Consider the following 21,027-nt stretch of genomic DNA (forward strand, 5'->3'; position numbering starts at 1 on the left):
TCATGGAAACGAAATCGATTTGCAATATTGACCAAAATTAAGAACGTCACGTTTGGAAACTCGTTGTGTTATCTGGAACAAGATGGCGTTGTAGAATAAAATTTATTTCGAATCACATGTTCGGTAATTTGGATTCGAAAATCTTCGGATTTTTTTTTACGTAAAAAATTAAAAATGCAATCATTGATTGCATCAAAAATTTTATCATTTCAAAATGTTCTTCGAATTGGTCATCTTAATAAACGTTTGATGGTTAGCGTAGCAAAAAATAAAAAATCGCTCGAAGAAATTATTAAAATACCTAAAGCTATTCCAAGGTTTGAAAGATTTATTTGCAAATCCAATCAAATTATTTTAATCTCTGTTTGTAGAGGTCCAACGGACATCTTAAAAGCATTATCATCGACAATTGAACAGGATAATACTGGTCCCAGTTATCAATATATTGATGATCCATATTTAACACCGGTTAACAATGTTGATAAGGTTTTTGAATTGATTTTTATGAATATCGTCTAATAATTTTAAAAAATCATTTTTTTTCATTTAGCGAACTTATTCAATTTCTAAAGAATCGGGTAGAAAAACAGCTAGATATTTCATTGAAAAATTTCCTGAATTGTTTATACGTGATATGTCCGAACCGAAAATTGAAGCATTTACACACAAAGAAATCTATGATGAATCAATGGAATTTTCAGAAAATGATTTACAAAAATCAATTCTTCGTTGTGAAGTAATCAATTCAATTATTTGCTATGAAAAATTGATGAAAGATGGCATATCTATTGATCCGGAAATCATTTATGATTTATTAGATTTAGTTTGCTTTTTTAATAGTGAAAATGAAAAAGAACATTATATTGAAGAAGATTTTTTTCAAAAAAATGCTAAAAAACAAAACATTACAGTATGGAAAGATAATGGATTTGCTGAAAAATTATTCGATTCGATTGAACCGAAAAATGATCGCGTTTATTCATCAATCATCAAAGGTATGGCTAAACATAATCAATGTGAACGGGCATTTTCATTATATCAACAAGCAATCGATTTGAATTTTAAATTAAACACTGCAACATATAATTCATTAATCAACATTAGTAATGAATTGCATTCAACAAATGAAGAACGTTGGAAAACGGTTATTGATCTATTGAAAACAATGAATCAAAATCAAATTGCACCAGATATTGGAACATTAAATGGTGTTCTTAAACAAATTTCAAAATATAAATTTTTTGTTCAAAGCAATGAATTGATTTTGAAATCATTGAATGAATTTGCATTCAAATTTGATATCCGGCCAAGTTTTGGTACTTATTATCATTTGCTTAGTTGTTTTTATCGATCACGTAATAGTAAAAGTACTATAATCTATGAAATTATTGATAAAATTGGTGATGAAAAATTTGAACCACAAGATATGGATGATGGTATGAATCATATGAATGTCAATTTAATTTATTTTTTATAAAATTGTTATTTTTTCTCAAAAATTTAGTTTATTTTTTTGCAACTGCAATGGATATTGCATCGAATTTGAATGATGTACAACTTGCATTTAAAATTGATAAAATTGCTAATCGTCATTTGAATTTACTTGGTCCTAATTCTAGTCAAAATGTTTATTAGTAAGTTTAATGATTTTTTTTTCTAAATTCCTAATCCTATTTTTCATTCAAATTAGCTACAAATTCTTAAAACTTTTGTGTTTATCCGAATCGATTGAACAATTTATGGCATTTTATAATCGTTATGTACCGCATATGTATTCACCGAATGTTGACCTGATGGCTAATCTTCTCAAAACAATTAAAATCTATAAAGCAATCAATTATTTACCACAAATTTATGATGATATTCGTTTATTATATTATATTTATAATATGGATATATTACAAGATTTATTATTGGCTATGGATGAAATACAAAAATCCGATCCATTATTATCGAAATTCAATCAAATAGGTCGGTATAATGATTTCTTCATTTTGAAATATTCATTCATTTTTATTAATTTTCAGTGATTGATGCATTCAACAAAATTAATCTAAAAATTTCCAAAAACATTGAAATGGGTTATGATCAAAGTCTTCAGTAAGTTTTTGTTTGAATTTTAAGTAATTTTTTTTCATTTTCACTGAAATTTCTATTCAAACAAAAAAACACACAGGTGGACCGGGAAAACATTATCATTATGTTTATCCATATTGAACAAATGTAAAGATTTAGATATGGGCTATACAATTATGGAAAAAATGTATTCACTTCGAAATGAACTTTATGATCAACCAGAGTAAGTATTTCAATTTTTTTCTTGAATTAAGAAATTACAATCTTTTTTTTGGATGAAAAATTTTTAGATCAAAAACATTGGCTGATTTTGCACAATTATCTTTTCAAAACAAAAGATATGATTATGTTTTATTTTGTTTAAAATTATGTCAAGAATTTGGTAAACAAGATGCTATCGATTTGATTCGACAAGAATTTGAAAAATCAGAAATCAATATTCAGGATGAGAATTTAAGGTAATTTTTTTTAAATTTTAATAACATTGATTATTTATTGTTGTTGTTTTACAGGAATAAATTCAAAAAATTTTTCATTTAATTCGGGACAATATTCTTTAAATAAAAATACTTGTTCTTCGCAAATTTCGTTTGTTGTTGAATAACAATTTTTACCACAAGTATAGATTAATATTGTTTCGAAATCAATCGATATATCTTGTTGATCGATTGTTTTCATTTTGTTATTCAATAAAACATTTATCAATGATGGCATTAATTGTAATTCAAAAATTCGTTTTGACTTACAATTTTTGCAAGTTTCAATGGAAAAATTTATTCGACCGGATGATTTTAGTGGTTTACCCGCAAATTCATATCGCATAATTTGTTCAGGACATTTATGTAATTGTTTATAAAATTTATAATTATCTTTATCATTTTGAAAAACATCGGGATAATGTTTCTCATATTGTTCATTGATGAAATTTTCTTCAACATTTGCTATTTGTTTGGCCATTTTTTCATATTTTTCATTATCGATCGATTCATCTGTTTCTTCTATCACCGAAATATAATGCGGAATAAAATATGAATGTTTCTCAAAATCATATTTGTTCGTCGAACCAACATTATTGGATGATTGTTCTGTTGTGAATGTTGAATCACTGGTCGATTCATTATCACCTCCCCAATCATCATCATCGAATAATTTGGTTTCAATTTTGGTTGCTTGTTTTGCTTTGGTAACAATACGAAATAATCGACATTTTTTCATCGAACAATCTTTGTTTACACACGAGAAGAAATATAAAATACGATCATCATTTGAATTATCAACCGGACAATATATTTGTAATATAAAAGCCATATTGATTGAACATTCTGTACATTGAAGTTGATCATTTTCTATCAATTTGTTCACATCAAACATTGGATTAAAAATAGGTTGACCACCTAGATATACAACGAGAACAAATTAACAAGTCAATTTTTTAAAATTGTCAACAACAAACCTAATTTATTATCCAACCAAGAACATTGTTCATGATGATCAATGATTTTAATCTTTTCATCAATAATTCCAAGAAAAACCATGATTTTTTGGTCTTCAAAATAAAAGACATGTGCAAAGAATTTTTCCGTCAATCTTGGATTTCATTGGAAAATATTCCGAGAAATCTGTTTTTTGTTTGTTGATTAAAACGCGCTGTACGATTTGACAATAATCAAATTTTTCTTCAACAATGTCTTTAATCGATGATTTTGAAAATTCATTCCAGGTTTGTATATGGTTTTATTTATATAATGTTAACTTTTGTTTTGTTTTCGAAATCAATCAGGCTTGTCTGGCTCCAATCACCAATCCATTATCATCTCATGTATTGGATAATGATGAATTGAAAGCCAATGTTGATAATATTCAACGTTTTTTAGATATATCACAACAGATTGAAAGTTTTTTCATACGTAAACGAGCAATTCTTTCCGAACAAAAACCTGAAATAACATTGAATGAAGAGATAAATGAATTGAAATCAGAAATCAATCGTAAAGATATATTATTGAATAATTATTATGAAAAATTGAACATGTGGTCCAATATGGTCAATGAAGCTTTGACTGGTAAAACTATGCATCCGAATAATATGATGATTGCGGAAAATGTTAATCCAACAATGATGCCAGGACAACAACAACCACCACCACCTTCAATGCGTATGGGACCATCAGGAATGCCGGTTTCAACAATGCCGATGAATGCAGGAATGCAACATGTACCAAATCCTTTGATGAGATCACAGCAAAGTGCTGTTGGTGGTGGTGCACCATCGGGTATGATGTTAAGTAATGTACCTCCTCCGCAAATGGCTTCGGCTAATCATCCAGCACATCCTCAATCATCAACTGGTGTTTATAATCCAATGCAATATCCATCAAATCAAAATCCATTAGCCAATTTGGAACGTACAACCGCACATATTGGAATGAATGATAATCGTAGATAAATGAATGAATGAATATTTTATTTTATTTTTTTAAATCATTGAATAATGTTGTATCATTTATCATCCGATGAATAAAAACATCATGCGTTCTATTATATTGTTCAAAATGCTTTGTTTTCAAAAATTTCTTCAACGAATCGTACCAATGTACGTAATGGACGGCCAGACATCCCTTTGGATAAATAGGCCACTTCATCTTTGTTGTCCATTACACCAGCAATATCGAAATGTATCCAAGAATTACAGGTAACAAATTCACGAAGAAAAGCTGCAGCAATACAGCTACCACCTTGTCCAACATATTTTCCAATATTGCATAAATCGGCTAATTGACTGTCGGTTGTCTGTTTGGTGAAATGATTGAATAATGGCATTCGCCACATACGATCACCAGTTTCAACACCACATTTTTGTAACATTGTCCAATATTTGTTTGATGTTGAAAATACACCGGTAGCTGATGAACCAAGTGCAACACCGATTGCACCGGTCAATGTTGCAATATCCATTAATAAAAATGGATCAAATTTATGTGCGTAGCAAAGACCATCGGCCAAAATTAAACGACCTTCAGCATCGGTATTATTAATCTGAATAGTTTTGCCATTCATTGCTGTGACAACATCACCCGGTTTGTTGGCTCGTCCATTTGGCATATTTTCACATAATGGCATCAATCCTGAATAATGTAATTCAATTGATTAATTTTTGAAATTTTTCGGGCAAAAATCATTACCAATAATGTTGACCGGTGATTTTTTGCTTGCCAATGTATAAATAGTACTTAAAACATTAGCAGCACCACCCATATCGGCACGCATTCTATCCATATTGGATGATGCTTTCAATGATATTCCACCACTATCGAATGTAATTCCTTTGCCAACAAACACTAATGGTTTAGTATTTGGTGCATTATTATAATGAACCTATTAACGAAAATAAACAATTTTTTTTCAATAAAGTTGACAAACTCAGACTTGGTTAGTGTAAAAATATACCTCAAGGAAAACCGGTGGTTCATCCGAACCTTTTGCAACGCTCAAAAATGAACCCATTTTCATTGATTCGGCCCATGCTTTATCTCGAACATGTACGGTAACATTGAGTTTGGAAAAAGTTTCGACAGCAATTTGTGCAAATTTTGTTGGTGTCATTAGATTTGCCGGATTTTCCATCAATGTTCGACAAAGATTCTGGCCATTTGATAATAGAACTCCAGCATTCCATTCATTTTCATCGGAAATTCCATCAGCTAATAAATGAAGTTCAACTTTGGATTTTTTCAATGCAGCCGATTTTAATTCATCAAAATAATAAAGACCAAGATTAGCACCTTCAGATGCTGCTTTTGGATTTAAACAACCATCGACATTAATTTCATCAATAGATCCAAGATCACGTAATGATCGTACACCATTAGCAATAGCTGAACGAATATTTTCCAATTTTTCATCCAATTCTTCTAATTCATTGAATGTAGCCGTTTCCGGACCAAGACCAACAATACCGACAACAGGAAATTCAGGACTTAAATCGTATAGAATACGAACTTTACCTTTTTTCACTGGTCCAACACTAGAAGAAAAAAATATTAGCAAAAAAAATATTCAAAACAAAATCAAAGTATATCTTACATATTTAATTGTTTTTCAATTAATCCATTGACTGATGAGTTAATTTTTTTACCACTTGGTGTAAATACAAATGTTTCTTTATTGTTACTATTCTCATAAACACCAATCAAAGTTGCTTTGTTTTTATTCTGAAAAATCAAATTGATTAATTTGGGAGGAAAAAAATTAATTTAGGAGAAATTTACCATTATTTTCGATGATGTATGGATGGCAAACTTTTGATTATTATTAATGCTTGATTGAAACAATGTCGTTGGTCTGCTATTTGTAAGAATTTGACGACAATTTAAAAACAAATGAAAATTGTTTTTCGAAAGATTTCTATTAAATACAAATAATGTTGTTGTTGTTGATCGGTGTATTCGCCCAACAACCAATTTCGAACTTTGTTTTAACAGGCAATTCAACATTTATCGGGTCTTTTTTTATTATTTATTTTATTTATATGGTTACTATTGGTTTTTGTTGATTGATATAATAAAAAATAATAATTTTTTATTATAATGATAAAAATGGTACTATATTTATCTATCTAAGCTAATATCTATATCTATATGATCAACAAGAAAAAAAATGGTTTGTCATTGTATCAATTGATTGATTTGACAAACAAAATTGACAAAACCCAAAATGGACATGACAACAGAAAAAATGAAACGATGGTAAATATCAAGAAAAATTATCTCATCATTTTCGATAATGAGATATTCATATTAGTAGTTTAAATATGAAAGAAATGTTTTTTTTGTCGTTTCGTTTTTTAATCAATATTATCATAAATCTTACTTGAAAATGAGTGAATGAAACGTCAATGACGGATTGTTGAAATTCAATTATTGAAATTTTTGTTGATTAAAATGATGATAATGATGATCAGGAGAAAATCCTTATATCCCTCTCTTTGTTTGAAAACGAACTGGAACAGTTGATTCGAAACGGCATTATGATGATGATGATGATGATGATGCATGTCTACATCTATTTCGACACCATTAGACTCAACGCTTTCAAATAGCCGATTTTTTTGTCTTTGTGTGTATGTGATTTTACTGTACAAACTCGCTTCCTTGACTGTACTCAATTTTGTTCAACGTGTTTCCTCGATTATCTTTAAAATTGGAAATTTTTACCGAAATTAAATTTTTTAAAAATGATGGACGATCATGATAGTGATGATTATGATGATAATGGATCGGATTATGAAAATGTTCCCGATCAAATTCAAGAATTTATATTGAATTTAAGAAAATCTATCATCGAACGTAATGTTTATGATATTCAAGCACTTTATGAGAATAATTTCAACAAATTGACCGAAATGTATTATAAAAGTGAACCATGGCCAAATGAAAATGTTGTCAAAATGATTATCGATTCAAATGAAAAGGATGATTTTATTTTTCTTGTTTTATACAAAGATCTTTATTTTCGTCATTATTATTCATTGGATGGTGAAATACCGACCGAAATACGTTTGAAATCCTTTTTCAATTATTGTGAATTATTCAATTACATTTTAACAAAAAATACTGAACCATTAGAATTACCTAATCAATGGCTATGGGATATAATCGATGAATTCATCTACCAATTTCAATCGTTCACAGCATTCAAAGCTAAGGCAGCCGAATTGTCATTGGAAGATAAAGAAAACATAAATAAACCAAATGTTTGGAATGTGCATGCTGTATTGAATGTTCTTTATTCATTAGTGGATAAATCAAATATTAATCAACAGCTTCGTGAATTCAACAATGGACGTGATCCAGATCTTGTTGCCGGTGAATATGGCCGATTGATTTTCTACAAAATGCTTGGCTATTTTAGTTTGATTGGTTTGTTAAGACTTCATTGTATGCTTGGTGATTATTATCTAGCCATCAAGGTATTGGAAAATATCGATCTAAATCGTCAACAATTACAAAGTATGGCTATATCACGTGTATTGGCATGTCAAGTGACAACATTTTATTATGTTGGTTTTGCCTATATGATGATGCATCGATATTCGGATGCTATTCGTACATTTTCCAATATTTTGGTTTATATGCAACGTACTAAACCAATTTATAATTATCGAACATTTCAAATGGAAATGATTGAAAAACAAACTGATCGTATTTATCGATTATTGGCCATTTGTTTAGCATTACATCCACAACGTATCGATGAAAGTATTATGAATCAGGTTGAAGAAAAAATGCACGATTCTTTTATTAAATTACGTTCCGGAGATATTAAAGAATTCAAAAGTGTATTCAAACAATCATGCCCGAAAATTGTTTCATTTATGGCCAACAATATTTCCTATCGACACCAGATTAAAATATTTTTAGAAGAAGTTGAACAACAACAAAAATTATTAGAAATACGTAGTTTATTAAAATTTTATACAACAATGACTATTGAAAAATTGGCAAGCATTATTGAAATACCACCAGAAGAATTGAATCGTTATCTATTATGTTTTAAACATAAAATGCAAAATTATTCATCAACTAAACAATTGGATGAATTTCAATCCGGATCGGATGTTGATTTCTATATTGATAAGGTAATTGATTTCATTTTTTTGTTTGTTTCTCATTTCGAATTCAAATGATTTTTTTGCCAATATAGGATATGATTCATATTGCCGATACCAAGGTGGCACCACGTTATGGTGATTATTTTTTGCGACAAATTTATCGTTTCGATGAATTATATCGGGTTGTAAGCAGCATTAATGTTTGATCAATTTTTGGAATGGCGGAAATTGCTGATTTGCGAAAACAAATTTTCATAATAAATTTTTATTTTATTTCTGTAATGAATAATGATGAGAGAAAATTTCAAAAAAAATCACAATTGGAAAAAATTATATATTTACAAAATACATAAAACACACACACATTTTACAGATAATACAATTACAAAAATGAAATAAATCACAGCAAATCAAAACTTAAATTGAATGAATTTTGTATGGGAAAGAGGGTAAGCGAGAAGAGAAAGAAGAATAATAACAAGCAAACCAAACAAGGAAAAATCAATTTATAAAAATATCATTGAAATTGATGTAATAATAATGATTAATAATTGTAAATTGTTATCAATAGGTCGATTATTTAGATGGCTAAATCCGGATGATGTTTTCGTTACATCCAGCGTAATAATTTTGGTCATCGTTGTTGTTGTTGTCGATGATTCAGTTGATGTATCAAAATTGATATCATTATTTGATGATGATGATTGATTTGTTCTTGATCGATCATCATTATGTTGATAGATTGGATTTTTATTTGTTTGTTCATTATCGATAATTGATGATGATGAATCATCAATACCAGCAAAACCGCTACCACCACCATCATCACCCGAAGATTCATTATTACCACTTGCATCATCAGATATTTCATCATCAATTGGTGGTGTATCATCATTGTCCGTATCAACTATTTTTCCGGAAAAAAATCGAAAGAATTAATTAAATTTTACCCAAATAAAAAAAACATCTGGTTTTTGTTTAAAACAAAACAAAAAACATACAATTATTTTCAAAATCAACATCCAAACCATTATATGCTTTATTCAAATTGAATGAAATTAATCGTAATGTTGAGATCTGTTGATTGATGATTTCGACATTGTTTCGATCACGATAATTTGGTTCATCCGAATTTCTGGTGTTTTTTTTGAAAAATAAAAAATAAGAATAAAAATTTTGTTTAATTTTTTCTTTTCAAAATTTTTCTACATACCGAAATGTTTGATTAGTTAGACAATTGGCTTCGGTACTATAATGTGAACATAATTTTCTTGGCAAATTTGACCAAAAATTTTTAAATGTTTTAAATTCATTTATCATTGAATCGATTATGCTGTCAATATTTTGTTGTTGTTGTTGTGGCTGTGATGATAATGATAATGGTGATTGTTGTTGTCGTTGTTGCTGTTGTTGTTGAGGATGATTGGTCATTGTATTGATTATTCTTGGATATTGTTGTTGTTGTTGATAGTGATTCATTGATAAATTATCATTTCTTTTTTCACGTTTACGATGAACAGGTCGACCACATTTATTGAATAGCTAAATGAATAAACAAAATTATAATTGAGAAAAATCTAATAACATAAACAAGCAAAAACACTTACCCTTTGTGAAATAGTACGACCATTTTCCTGAAAATTCATAATTGCATCCGATATCTGTATATGAATAGGACTAACAATATGTTCAATATTGAATGATGTTTTCAAACGACTAGATAATCTAATCATATCATTTAAAAATTTATTCCATTCTTTATTCAAACTGCCCAAACATTGTAGACAACATTTTTCCAATTGATCAATACATGTTGATTGACAGATATTATTATTATTATTATTTGCTGTTGATGAATGGCTATTTGAATCACAACGATAACAATATGACAATGATTGTAAACGATTTTCACAGGTCGAGCTTATGGATAGCTATGGATATGATATGATTTTGTTTGAAAAAATGAAATGTTTTTAAAAAAACTTATTATACTAACCTCCATAATTGTTTTCAAAATATCACTACCATAACGTAATGCTTGTACAAATGTACGTACAGCAACAAATGAACGTCTAACTTGTACAATTAATTTTTGTGGTAATTCACCAAATGGCATCATTTCTTCCATATGTTCAACAGTACAATTTAGATAATTTGAATCAAATGAATATTGTGCATTCAATTCTTCAAACATTTTTTTATAAAGTAAATTAAAAAATTCTTTCATAGCAATAGTAAGATCCAATTGGCCATCATTATAATAATGTTCAAGATTACGAAACATTTGATTAAATATGAATGAATGACGATCATAAAGTATACCATATGTATCGGAAAACATTCGATGAAAATCTGAATGTGATATTGTCAGTACATGACGAAAGAATGCTATATAGATATTTTTCATTGATAAAGGTAAGAAAAGAAAAAAAAATCAATAAAATAAACCGATAATCATAATAATCATAATTCATCCATTCAATCAATCAGCGAATTTTCGAATGGAATGTGCAAATTTTTTATTTTCGTGAATTCCCATCATCGTCGACAAAAAAAAGAAATATGGAACATCTTATTTTGGGTGGAAAATAGATTTGTTATACACAGAAAAAAAATCTAAAGCAACCGCAACAACAATGGATATGAAATTAACCAAAAAAATCATTGATCACGATTTTCTCTCGCTTTTTTATTCACATTCACATGATGAGCGTCTTTACATCTTTTTATTTTCATAAATCGAAAAGGCAATTCGATCAATTGAATCAGGATTCTTATGGCAGCAACCAACAAAAAGAAAAAATTCCAATCATTTTCAAATAACCGAATCAATGAAAAAAAAATTTGAAAAATTTTCAAAGAAAAATCAAACAAATTTCATTCATAAACGATGATAATGAATATAAATAAATCGAAATCGATTAGAAAAACATATTGAATTAAATAAAAGATAAATTGCCAGAACAGGGTAAAAGAAGAAAAACTCAATCATTTTTGCTATTTCTCTTCATCATTATTCTCATTAGTAAGCTTAATTCGGATTAATGATTTGAACACATCTTCTTTTCTACTATGCACATCAATGAAAACAAAACACATTACCATCATCATTATCATCATCGATTGAACAGAACGGACGGACACACACACACACACACATAAGATATTTCTATGGAAAAATTCATTCATTATTTCTTTTGATGATGATAATAATCAAAAATGTCGGCATCAATATAAATGATAATGGCGTCCACCATACTTTGTTCATTCGTTTGTGGAATTTTCTCTTTTCTTTTCGTGTTCACTACACTTTTTCGATCTCTATCTTCTCGATCTTTTAGCACACCTTAGATATTAAATAATGTTTTTTTTTCTTTTTTCGTTTTCGGTGGTGGGTATTTGTTGTTTGTGTGCGCGGCGGATATTTTTCGCGGCAAATGTTCATAGAGATTTTTGTTTTTCTGTTTTCCACCACCACCACTAACATCATGACCATTATCATCATCGTCTTTTGTTCGTTATTTCGATTGCCGAATCATTTCGAGATGTGTATATACCGACAACAACAACAACAAAACTCCAATCGATGATGATGATGGTCATCGATTTTGAACCACTGAATTTATTTTTTTGTTTTTTTTCGATCAAACAAAAAACATGTTGAGCATGTTGATGTTATTTGGAGAAAAAAAAAAGATTTTTTGATCACCACCACACACATGCTGTGAAAATATTTTTCGGACTTTCGAATCAAACACAATGGACAACAGCATTTAGCAAATGAAATTTTTAAAAGAAAAATTAAGAATTTTTTCTTTCTTCTCAAACAGCAGGTCATTATAATCATCATCATCAAATGATAATGATTAATAAGATCTTTTCAAAATAAATATCATCACACATATATTCTTAGGGGTAATTAGTTCATAAAAAAAGATGATTATCATCACCATAGAAAATCAAATAAAAATAAATTGCCATTTCAATCTTCATTCATTGATGGCTATGGATTTTCTTTTTTTAAAAAAGAATTTATTAAATTTTTCTTTTCGCCCAATATTTTCAAATGTGGAATGTGGACATACAGGTCTTATCCTGATCATCATCATTTAAAACAGGTAAATCAAATTTGGGTAAAAATATTTTTCTAATAATTTAATGAAAAAATTGATAATGATGATGATAAAAAACAAACATGACCAATCCAGGTAAATGAAATAAATGAGTGCATCCGGAATCACTATATGTTATCATCATCATTTTTTGTTTGTCAAACATCCTAAATCAAAATCAAAATCAGACAAACAACAATTTTTGGTTTCTGGGTTGTTTGTTTCGCCACCTAAATTGATAAAAAAAAGTTTTTTTGATTGATTGATTGATCAATCAAACGATCAAATCAATCGATTTCTTTAGTAATCAATGGGTGTTTTTGTTGGTGTTGATAATCTAAAATTACCTTAAAATTTTTTTTTTTTATCATTGAATTTTGTTGATTGTAAATATCAAACAAACAAAGAAAGTGAATGAAAATTGAATTGACAGACAAACAAACAAACAAACCACTGATATCGTTATTTTTTGGTTAAATATTTGGCCAAACAAAAATATATTTAAATGATAATGATAATCCTCATCATTCGTTTTTGCTAAATGGTTGCTTGTAAATATTAATGACATTATTATTAAAATATCATATTTCCATCAAAAATATATTGTGTGTGTGTGGTTGGCATATTCTTTAATCATATAATAATAATCATTTGATCTTTTTTTTCTCTCTCTCGCATTTCATCGTAAATAATAAGTACAATATAATCCTTGAAATATTTGCAAAAGAAAAAATGTGATAATAATATTCTTCTGTCACACACATAATGTTTTCAGGTGAAATTTTTTTTTGTTGAAAGATTTTCTTAATGTTTTTTTGTTTTGCCGAATTTTACCATTCTTTCTTTCAATTTTATTGATTGGTTTCGAAATCATTATTATCCGATAAAGAATTCAACAATCATTACATGTTTTTCTTCACATTGTTTCAAAAAAAAAGTTTTTTTTCCATAGAAAAAACTATGCAAACAAACAAAAATCATCCAGTCACAACAACAATGAATGGCAATAAAGGCTTATATGTTTGAATAACCAAAATAACAATCCAATAATGATAGTAACCTTGTAATATTTTATCATCATCATCATAGAGCAATTTTGTTTATTATGATTGACGACGACGACGAAGTAAAAGAATCTATCTATTCTATCTATATGGGCAAATGGAAAAAAAAACGATGAAAATAAAAATACAATCCAAACAAACAAACCAAATAATAATAATCATAAAAAGGCCATTGAGCTACGAACGAAAATTAGTAAATACTTTTTTTTTGTTTGGCTACCTTGATAGTTTTTTTTTGGTTGAAGAAAAAAAAATCACCAGGTAAAATAGGTAACCATTTTTTTTTCTCTCGAATAGTTTTTTTATATATTCATTCATTTCGTTGTTGCTGAACAACAACAACAAAATAAATTCCAATTACAATGTACACTTGAACCAACCAACCAACCAGCCAAAGACCAAAGTGGCCACCACCATCACTATACTATCAACCATAATATCAGGCTGAAAAAAAATGAAATGGAATGAAAATACTGCCAGCAGCAATACGATTCCTTATTACACGATATTGAGAGAGAGAAAAAAAAAGTCAAAGTCGAAAATTTCTTTGATGATCATCATCACCATCATCAACGTACGATTCACGTTTAGGAAGAAAAACGAAAATTGAAAATGAACGAAACGAATAACGAATAACGAAAAATCACTGAGAAAAAGGTGAGAAGAACATTCATATATTCATTCAGTCATAGACAAATACACACATATATAAGTCATTTATAATAAATATCAGGTATTTATATGGTATGAATGATGATGATGATGATATTTAGAAAAGACCAAAAAGACCTAAAAGATAAAGATAAAGTCATGTTTTGTTTCCATAATAATAAAATGGTATACCATAGACATAGTAATCAAGAAAAACAAATTCTGTTCTTGTTCTTCATGTTTTTTCGTTTAGTTTTGCCAAAAAAAAAGCTGCAAAGAAAATTTTTCGTTTTTCGTTTTTTAAGCTTAAGATCAAAGTTGTTTGTTTGTGGTCCTAAATCAGAAATGACTATAGAAACTAAATCATCGGACCAAATCTCCGGCCAAAACGATAAATGATGAAATGCAGAAAAACAAAAAACAAAACAAAAACTTCTGTTTAATTCTCAAGTTGTCATTGATGATCATCATCATTATTAATACAATTTTGGTAAAGATTAAAAGAAATTTCAATATCCATCATCATTTGTTGTAACTTCTTTCTTTCTTTCAAACAAACAACTTGTTGATTGATTGATTGATAAATCGATTGTCATTTTGAATAATCATTATCATCATTAATGAATATTCAATAAAATTTTTAATAATTTTGGATAAAATCAAAAAGAAAAACAAATGAAAATGATTGAAATTAACCGCCTATAGTTTGATTGATTGATCTATCGATCGATTGTTGTTCAATAAATCAATAGTTTTTTTTCTACAGCCTACGCGCATCACTAAATCAATTTTTATTATTTTTATATTATGACTTTCCTGTTTCGGTATTTTTTTTCACATGTGTTTCAAACCTAATTTAATGTTTACTTTCAATGGAGTTTTTTCATTTATTTATTTATTGATTATTGATTACACACACGCACACGCAAGCACAAAATCAATATCCAATCTCGAATATTTGAACAGGTGATGTGAATTTGATTGGTATGAAATGAAAAAATGAGAATAATGTTACGTAAACTTTGTATTTTTTCCAGGATAAAAACAGGGAAATAAAAATCATATCACCAAAAACAAACAAACAAAAATAATACCATACCATCAAAATTATAATGTTGTTTTAAAAATATTGTTCGTATTTCATTAATTGATTCTTTATATTGATTTTCGAAATTAATTTTTGGATTATTATCCTGATGACGATGATGATTATGATTATAATACAATGATGATGATGATAATGGCTGTGTACGTTGTTGTTGTTGTTGTTGATAATGATGAGGATGAGGATAATAATTATTACCAATCACAGGAGTTGTTGATGATGATGATAATCTTTGAATATTATTATTATTAGCTAAAACATTATTGATTAAATCAATAATAATAATAATAATGATCATTATAATAATGTTGTATTTAGATTGTAATCGATTTAGATTATGATACCACCAACACCATGATGATGATGATAATATCGTCATTTTTATTGATAATGGATACATTTTATTTTCTCTGATTGATTTGATTGATTTGATATCAGATTATATCGTTGGTTAAACCGTTGTCGACGTCGTTGTTGTTGTTGATTTTTTGGCTTTCAATTGATGAAAAATGCGTGTTTGTCGTGTGTGTGTGTGTGACAAGATTTCATTCATAAAATTCTCTGCTATTCTTCAACACACGACTGCATAATGCACCGACATAGATACACATTTCTATATTGTAAACACACACAAACACACAGAGGGGATATTGACATTTTTCAGTTAGTTTTTTTAAAAAAAACATTTGATGACATTATTATTTTCTTTATTTTTGGGTGACAATATATTTGTTGAAAATACTGTACGATGTTGTTTGAGATATGGCCTCTTTATTTCTTCATTCTTTTTTTTTCTTGTTGAGATTCATAAGACGAACGAACGAGAAGAAATTCAAAAAATTCAATTTTTACCTTTTCGGTTGCTTTGCATAAGTCAGGCTGGTGTGTGGATGACAGGAAAAAATATAAATCTTTTTTTTTCTTGAAAGAAAATGAAAATCGTTTCCTTTTCGTTTCGTCGAAGTAAGAAAAGAAAATCTTTTGAATGAATGGATTTTTTGTTGTTGCAAACCAAAGGTCAAAATTGATGATCGAAAGATTCAAAAAAAAGGACAAAATTCAAATATGACCGCTGTTCGTGACACCACAATGACCGAGAGAAGAAAAAGGTCACCGAAGAAAAAACGGTCGATAAAAGGCAACTTCGGACTTCCGAATCGCTTTTTTTGTAGAAAAACAAAAACCAATGTTTTTTCAATTCACCCACAAAGAAAGTAGAAATTTTAAATTTTAAAAGGAATTTCTTTCTCTGATCTGATAACAATGATGATTTATTCGTCGAATGGCAGTGGCTGAACAGTTGTTGTTGTTGTTAAAGTATCTGGAAACAGATTTTTTATGGAACTTTTTTTTTTCTTGGATCAGTTTTATGATGGTGGTGGTGGTTGAGGGTGATCTTGATGGTGGTGGATCATCAATCTTGATTCCAAAATGACAAACTTTTTGGATTTAATCAATTTAAATGATAATAATGATGACAATCACAGAAACAGAAAGTGAAAAACATGCACTAAAAGATGATTATAACCAATAAACTTCAACTCTCTCCACACACACTATATATTTTTTGACAAGGACAAGTTGTTGTTATTGTTGCTTGATGATGATGAGGATGTTTCTGGAACAACTGATCCAGAATAAGTATTTTGTTTTTTCTCGAAAAAAAGATTTTACTGGTCGCTGGTTGTTGGATGATCAACACTCCCACATTGGATACAAACATAGTAACAATATCTTTGATTAAAGAATAAAATCGCCCCAAAGAATCTTCTCGAGAAGAAGAAAAAAAAACCGGGATTCTATACCAGAAAGAAAAAAACAATAAGCAAAACACAGAAAGAGAGAATTTCAAGGGCTTTTCAATTTATCGGACACAAGAATATTCTAGATATTCACACATACGCACACTACTGCGACTATATATACACAAACAATGGTCGAATTCTATTCCAGAATCTACTTGGAAACAATAAAAAAGAAAAGAACTGGTTGAAAAAATCGACCCAGTAAAAAAATCACAGTGAAAATTTTTGTTTGTAAAAAAAATCCAACCAACAAACAACTGCGGCTGACAATCATCGACTGACTGACTGACTGGTTTTGGTTTTTGGCTTGGATATCTCGATTATATGGATGGCATTTCTTCTGTTCTGTTTTTATTTTTATTTTTTTGGAGTAGAATCAAAAAATATCCTCAATGTGGTGTGTTGGTGTTTAAATAGTAGTTTTTTACTACCACCACCACCACCACCATCAATATTACCAACAACAAAAAACAAATCATCATCGAGGATCGAGAAAAAAACCAATCTAGCCAAAGATAGAAAGCAAAGAAGCAAGTTTGTTGCAGCATACTGTTGTTGCTAATGTTGTTTGTTTGGTAAAAAACGACGACAACGATATTATTATTATATCAGCAGCGAGAATGTTGTTTCGATATCGACATCAACGATCATCGAAGCCGGCTTTTGTAAAGTTTACCTTGTTGTTGTTTTTTTTTGCCACATAGGATTGATATGACGAATTCCAAAACGAATGAAAAAACACAGGTAAATAATGATGATGATGGTGGTGGAATTGGCAAATAAAACTAAATATTTTTCATTCATTTTGTTAACCCTTAATGGGTGTGTGTGTGATTGAGTGGGTGGTTTTGGTTTTTTGAGGCTTTGAAATCATGCCTGTGGTTTACCTATCACAGGTATTCAAAATTTCAAGTCGCGCGCCGTTGTCATCGTCGTTTTCATTCATTTTTCCTTCACTTTTTTTTCAAACCACCATAATCACCATTCACACAAGTTTTGTTTGGAAAAAAACGGTTTGGGTTTCAAAAAAACGATCGGTGATTGAAAAGATCGATAGCTATCTATCTATTTAGTTATATTGATCTGTCTTGACAACAAAAAAAATAAAGGGTTGACAACAACAACAACACCTGAATATTTTAACCCCTTTCTGTTGTTGTCGTCGTCGTCGTCAATTATCATCATCAACAAGCGTCATTGAATCGACCATTATTGTCATAGTTTTTTCAACAACAAAAAAAAACCCTGTAAATATCTTTATTATCCTAAATCACCCTTCGAATGAAATGAAATGAATGAATGTGTGAACCAAATATGAATGTCAATGAAAGGAAAGGAATGGACTAAGAAGAAAAAACAAACTCAACAGGCTTCTTTTTTTCTGTGAAATTGAATTGTAAAATTTTCTTTTTTCATTTTCGTCAACGACGAATTGGCCAATTTGCAACGATGATGATGATAATATCATGTGTGTTTGGTGTTGGTGGTACCAGTATTTGTCGATTTTATCGAACAGATAAAATCTTGAAAAACATATGAAAACGGTTAAACGGTTGTAAAAAATAAATAATTTTTGTAGGTCAAACTTTGAAAAAATAAATAAATAAAAATAAACCAAACAAACTTGATTTTTTGTTTCACTGAATTTACACAGTCACTTATGTTTCAACAACAACCGACAAAGATGTTTTTTAAATGTCTTTGATTTGATTTGACTATGTAGTTGTTAATGTTGTTTTCTTTTCACTAACTTGAAAAAAGGGGTTTGGTTGGTTGTTGTCGAACAGGATATATCATATTATCCACGATGAATTCCCGAACAAAAAAAATTCGGAAACAAGTTATGTTGATGATGACCGATTGAATAAATTAAAAAAAAGATAAGTTAACCTTCCTGGCCAGTCTTTTTCTCTCTCACTCACTCTTTTCTCTTTTTGGAAGCATCTTTTTTCCACCTAAAATGATGATGATGTTAAAGGATGAAGGAAGAAATGGATGAATGTCATTATCATTGTCAATGTTAGTGATGGTTGATGTGGACGATGATGATGAACAATGATTAAACGTAGAATTTTTCATTGATTTTGTTTGAATTTGATTTTTGTTTCAACATTTTTAATTATTATTTTTTGAATCAAATATGATGATGATTCGTATTTCAACTACAACAACAACAGCAAAATCAATAATCATATGGTTAACAGCAACAATATTATCATTGGTGATTAAAGAATGTTTTGGACAATCATGTGGTCCACGTATAAATCCAAGATTATTAAAAGATAATAATGTGATACCTTGTGATATAAATTCAATTGGTTATTGTATTGAACCTGGTCATGCATATCCATGGAATTCAATGAAACGTTTTATATTTGAAAATCAAGGTTTTGTTAGAAAAATGTATGGTGAACAGAGGCAAAGTCAAATTATTCATAATGAAATTGAACGTTTAAATAATATTTATCAAGACTATTCATCACAATCATCAAATGATCGACAACAACGAAAATATTTAGCCAAATTCAATAATGATAATGATGGTGGTGGTGATAATGAACATAATCAAGCAACAACAACAATAAAATCGACCATTGATTACAATGATGATTCAATAACCGATAATTCGATCATAAATGAATCAATTTCTTCGTCATTATCAACGAACCAATCTATCAATACCAATATTTTGGTCGACAACAATGATATTAATCATAATAACAATATTTTTGTTGCTGAAGATGAAAATAATGATGATTTTGGTAATAATGATGATGATGATGGTATGACGACCACAACTGTGAAGACACCGACAACAACAACAACAACATCGACTAATAGTAACAAAGGTTATAATGCATGTCCAATTCAACAAGAAGTTGTTGCACCATATTGGGCGAATAATACCCGTGGTGAAATATTAGCATTATTAAATGTTTATCCATTCGAACAATATATTCATTGGGAAAAATGTACAAATGAATATGAACAAATGTACTGTAGAGATGGTTGCCGTTGTGAACAACAATATCGTTTGCATCGTTTATTAGCATTTGATCCTAGAAATGAATGTCGTGGTATATTTGCCGATTGGTTTCGTTTTCCAGGATGTTGTGTTTGTATTTGTTATGATTATTTTTCCAATAATGAAAATGATGATAGTAATGGTAATGGTGATGGTAATGGTGATGGTGATGATCAACAAAATCAACAACAACAACAACATGAAAGGATTAATAATCGAAAAGCTCGTCTTTGAAACAGGAAATTGGCCAGAAAAACTGAATTCTGAAATGAAATTCAATCAATGTATCATATATTTTTTAATTTAAAGAATTTTTACCTTTTTTATTTAATTTCTTTTTTTTGATGAATGAAATTGAAGATAGAAGAAAACACACAAAAATAAAACTGTAAATAAAGATTTAAAAAAACAAAAAACCAAATTGAAAATCGAATGAATTTCGACAGAAAAAAAGCCCGCAAAATAGGATGTATCGTGCTGCCATCTTTAATGAAACAGAATAAACATTTTGGGAATTTATTCGAAATTGTTACACCAAAGATGGCAGCATATTGACATTCATAAACCAAACCTTTTTTT

At 28.9% G+C, this 21,027-nt stretch overlaps 7 protein-coding genes across 7 annotated transcripts; 4 read left to right on the forward strand and 3 right to left on the reverse strand.

Moving 5' to 3' along the window:
* Positions 1–41: 41 nt before the first annotated feature.
* On the forward strand, positions 42–2,660 carry LOC113796292 (small ribosomal subunit protein mS39). The gene is made up of 9 exons (XM_027346533.2): positions 42–317; positions 372–486; positions 551–1,436; positions 1,505–1,634; positions 1,691–1,971; positions 2,028–2,100; positions 2,177–2,299; positions 2,367–2,534; positions 2,589–2,660. Exons 1-9 carry the CDS (start codon positions 175–177, stop codon positions 2,614–2,616), a joined length of 1,947 nt encoding a protein of 648 aa, XP_027202334.2. The 5' UTR covers positions 42–174; the 3' UTR covers positions 2,617–2,660.
* On the reverse strand, positions 2,445–3,670 carry LOC113796297 (programmed cell death protein 2-like). The gene is made up of 2 exons (XM_027346538.2): positions 3,530–3,670; positions 2,445–3,470 (listed from the first exon to the last, which is right to left on the reverse strand). The coding sequence occupies exons 1-2, from the start codon at positions 3,609–3,611 to the stop codon at positions 2,569–2,571; spliced, it is 984 nt and encodes a 327-aa protein (XP_027202339.2). The 5' UTR covers positions 3,612–3,670; the 3' UTR covers positions 2,445–2,568.
* MED28 (mediator complex subunit 28) lies at positions 3,657–4,629 on the forward strand. Its single transcript, XM_027346596.2, has 2 exons — positions 3,657–3,796; positions 3,857–4,629. Exons 1-2 carry the CDS (start codon positions 3,761–3,763, stop codon positions 4,520–4,522), a joined length of 702 nt encoding a protein of 233 aa, XP_027202397.1. The 5' UTR covers positions 3,657–3,760; the 3' UTR covers positions 4,523–4,629.
* On the reverse strand, positions 4,524–6,627 carry LOC113796335 (cytosol aminopeptidase-like). Its single transcript, XM_027346589.2, has 5 exons — positions 6,345–6,627; positions 6,160–6,287; positions 5,524–6,100; positions 5,259–5,451; positions 4,524–5,201 (listed from the first exon to the last, which is right to left on the reverse strand). Exons 1-5 carry the CDS (start codon positions 6,567–6,569, stop codon positions 4,624–4,626), a joined length of 1,701 nt encoding a protein of 566 aa, XP_027202390.2. The 5' UTR covers positions 6,570–6,627; the 3' UTR covers positions 4,524–4,623.
* Positions 6,345–17,859, reverse strand: LOC113796336 (glypican-6-like). Its single transcript, XM_027346591.2, has 7 exons — positions 15,613–17,859; positions 10,683–11,074; positions 10,294–10,617; positions 9,900–10,228; positions 9,688–9,821; positions 6,946–9,593; positions 6,345–6,420 (listed from the first exon to the last, which is right to left on the reverse strand). The coding sequence occupies exons 1-6, from the start codon at positions 16,016–16,018 to the stop codon at positions 9,193–9,195; spliced, it is 1,986 nt and encodes a 661-aa protein (XP_027202392.2). The 5' UTR covers positions 16,019–17,859; the 3' UTR covers positions 6,345–6,420; positions 6,946–9,192.
* Positions 7,184–9,108, forward strand: eIF3l (eukaryotic translation initiation factor 3 subunit l). The gene is made up of 2 exons (XM_027346593.2): positions 7,184–8,713; positions 8,779–9,108. Exons 1-2 carry the CDS (start codon positions 7,310–7,312, stop codon positions 8,890–8,892), a joined length of 1,518 nt encoding a protein of 505 aa, XP_027202394.1. The 5' UTR covers positions 7,184–7,309; the 3' UTR covers positions 8,893–9,108.
* On the forward strand, positions 17,845–20,988 carry spz4 (Spaetzle domain-containing protein 4). Its single transcript, XM_075820175.1, has one exon. It carries the CDS (start codon positions 19,564–19,566, stop codon positions 20,680–20,682), a length of 1,119 nt encoding a protein of 372 aa, XP_075676290.1. The 5' UTR covers positions 17,845–19,563; the 3' UTR covers positions 20,683–20,988.
* The last annotated feature ends 39 nt before the right edge of the window (positions 20,989–21,027 follow it).

This window comes from Dermatophagoides pteronyssinus, unplaced genomic scaffold (genome assembly GCF_027571235.1).
Source record: "Dermatophagoides pteronyssinus isolate colony J.1.1.1.1 unplaced genomic scaffold, Derpt_VIB-CSIC_2022.12 sq0006, whole genome shotgun sequence".
Classification (NCBI taxonomy): domain Eukaryota; kingdom Metazoa; phylum Arthropoda; class Arachnida; order Sarcoptiformes; family Pyroglyphidae; genus Dermatophagoides; species Dermatophagoides pteronyssinus.

What these genes read in the sequence shown, in the direction of transcription:
- LOC113796297 (XM_027346538.2), bottom strand. Translation starts at nt 3,611, where the DNA reads ATGGTTTTTCTTGGAATTATTGATGAAAAGATTAAAATCATTGATCAT. An exon ending in TTGGTTGGATAATAAATTAG is followed by an intron (nt 3,471 to 3,529) that starts GTTTGTTGTTGA and finishes TTGTATATCTAG; the next exon opens with GTGGTCAACCTATTTTTAAT.
- LOC113796292 (XM_027346533.2), top strand. Translation starts at nt 175, where the DNA reads ATGCAATCATTGATTGCATCAAAAATTTTATCATTTCAAAATGTTCTT. An exon ending in TCTAGTCAAAATGTTTATTA is followed by an intron (nt 1,635 to 1,690) that starts GTAAGTTTAATG and finishes CATTCAAATTAG; the next exon opens with CTACAAATTCTTAAAACTTT. An exon ending in GAACTTTATGATCAACCAGA is followed by an intron (nt 2,300 to 2,366) that starts GTAAGTATTTCA and finishes AAAAATTTTTAG; the next exon opens with ATCAAAAACATTGGCTGATT.
- LOC113796336 (XM_027346591.2), bottom strand. Translation starts at nt 16,018, where the DNA reads ATGTATCCATTATCAATAAAAATGACGATATTATCATCATCATCATGG. An exon ending in ACAACATTATAATTTTGATG is followed by an intron (nt 11,075 to 15,612) that starts GTATGGTATTAT and finishes ATATCTATATAG; the next exon opens with CATTCTTTCGTCATGTACTG. An exon ending in TGTTGATTTTGAAAATAATT is followed by an intron (nt 9,594 to 9,687) that starts GTATGTTTTTTG and finishes CCGGAAAAATAG; the next exon opens with TTGATACGGACAATGATGAT.
- eIF3l (XM_027346593.2), top strand. Translation starts at nt 7,310, where the DNA reads ATGATGGACGATCATGATAGTGATGATTATGATGATAATGGATCGGAT. An exon ending in TTGATTTCTATATTGATAAG is followed by an intron (nt 8,714 to 8,778) that starts GTAATTGATTTC and finishes TTGCCAATATAG; the next exon opens with GATATGATTCATATTGCCGA.
- LOC113796335 (XM_027346589.2), bottom strand. Translation starts at nt 6,569, where the DNA reads ATGTTGAATTGCCTGTTAAAACAAAGTTCGAAATTGGTTGTTGGGCGA. An exon ending in ATACATCATCGAAAATAATG is followed by an intron (nt 6,288 to 6,344) that starts GTAAATTTCTCC and finishes TTGATTTTTCAG; the next exon opens with AATAAAAACAAAGCAACTTT. An exon ending in ATCACCGGTCAACATTATTG is followed by an intron (nt 5,202 to 5,258) that starts GTAATGATTTTT and finishes TACATTATTCAG; the next exon opens with GATTGATGCCATTATGTGAA.
- spz4 (XM_075820175.1), top strand. Translation starts at nt 19,564, where the DNA reads ATGATGATGATTCGTATTTCAACTACAACAACAACAGCAAAATCAATA.
- MED28 (XM_027346596.2), top strand. Translation starts at nt 3,761, where the DNA reads ATGTCTTTAATCGATGATTTTGAAAATTCATTCCAG. An exon ending in ATTTTGAAAATTCATTCCAG is followed by an intron (nt 3,797 to 3,856) that starts GTTTGTATATGG and finishes GAAATCAATCAG; the next exon opens with GCTTGTCTGGCTCCAATCAC.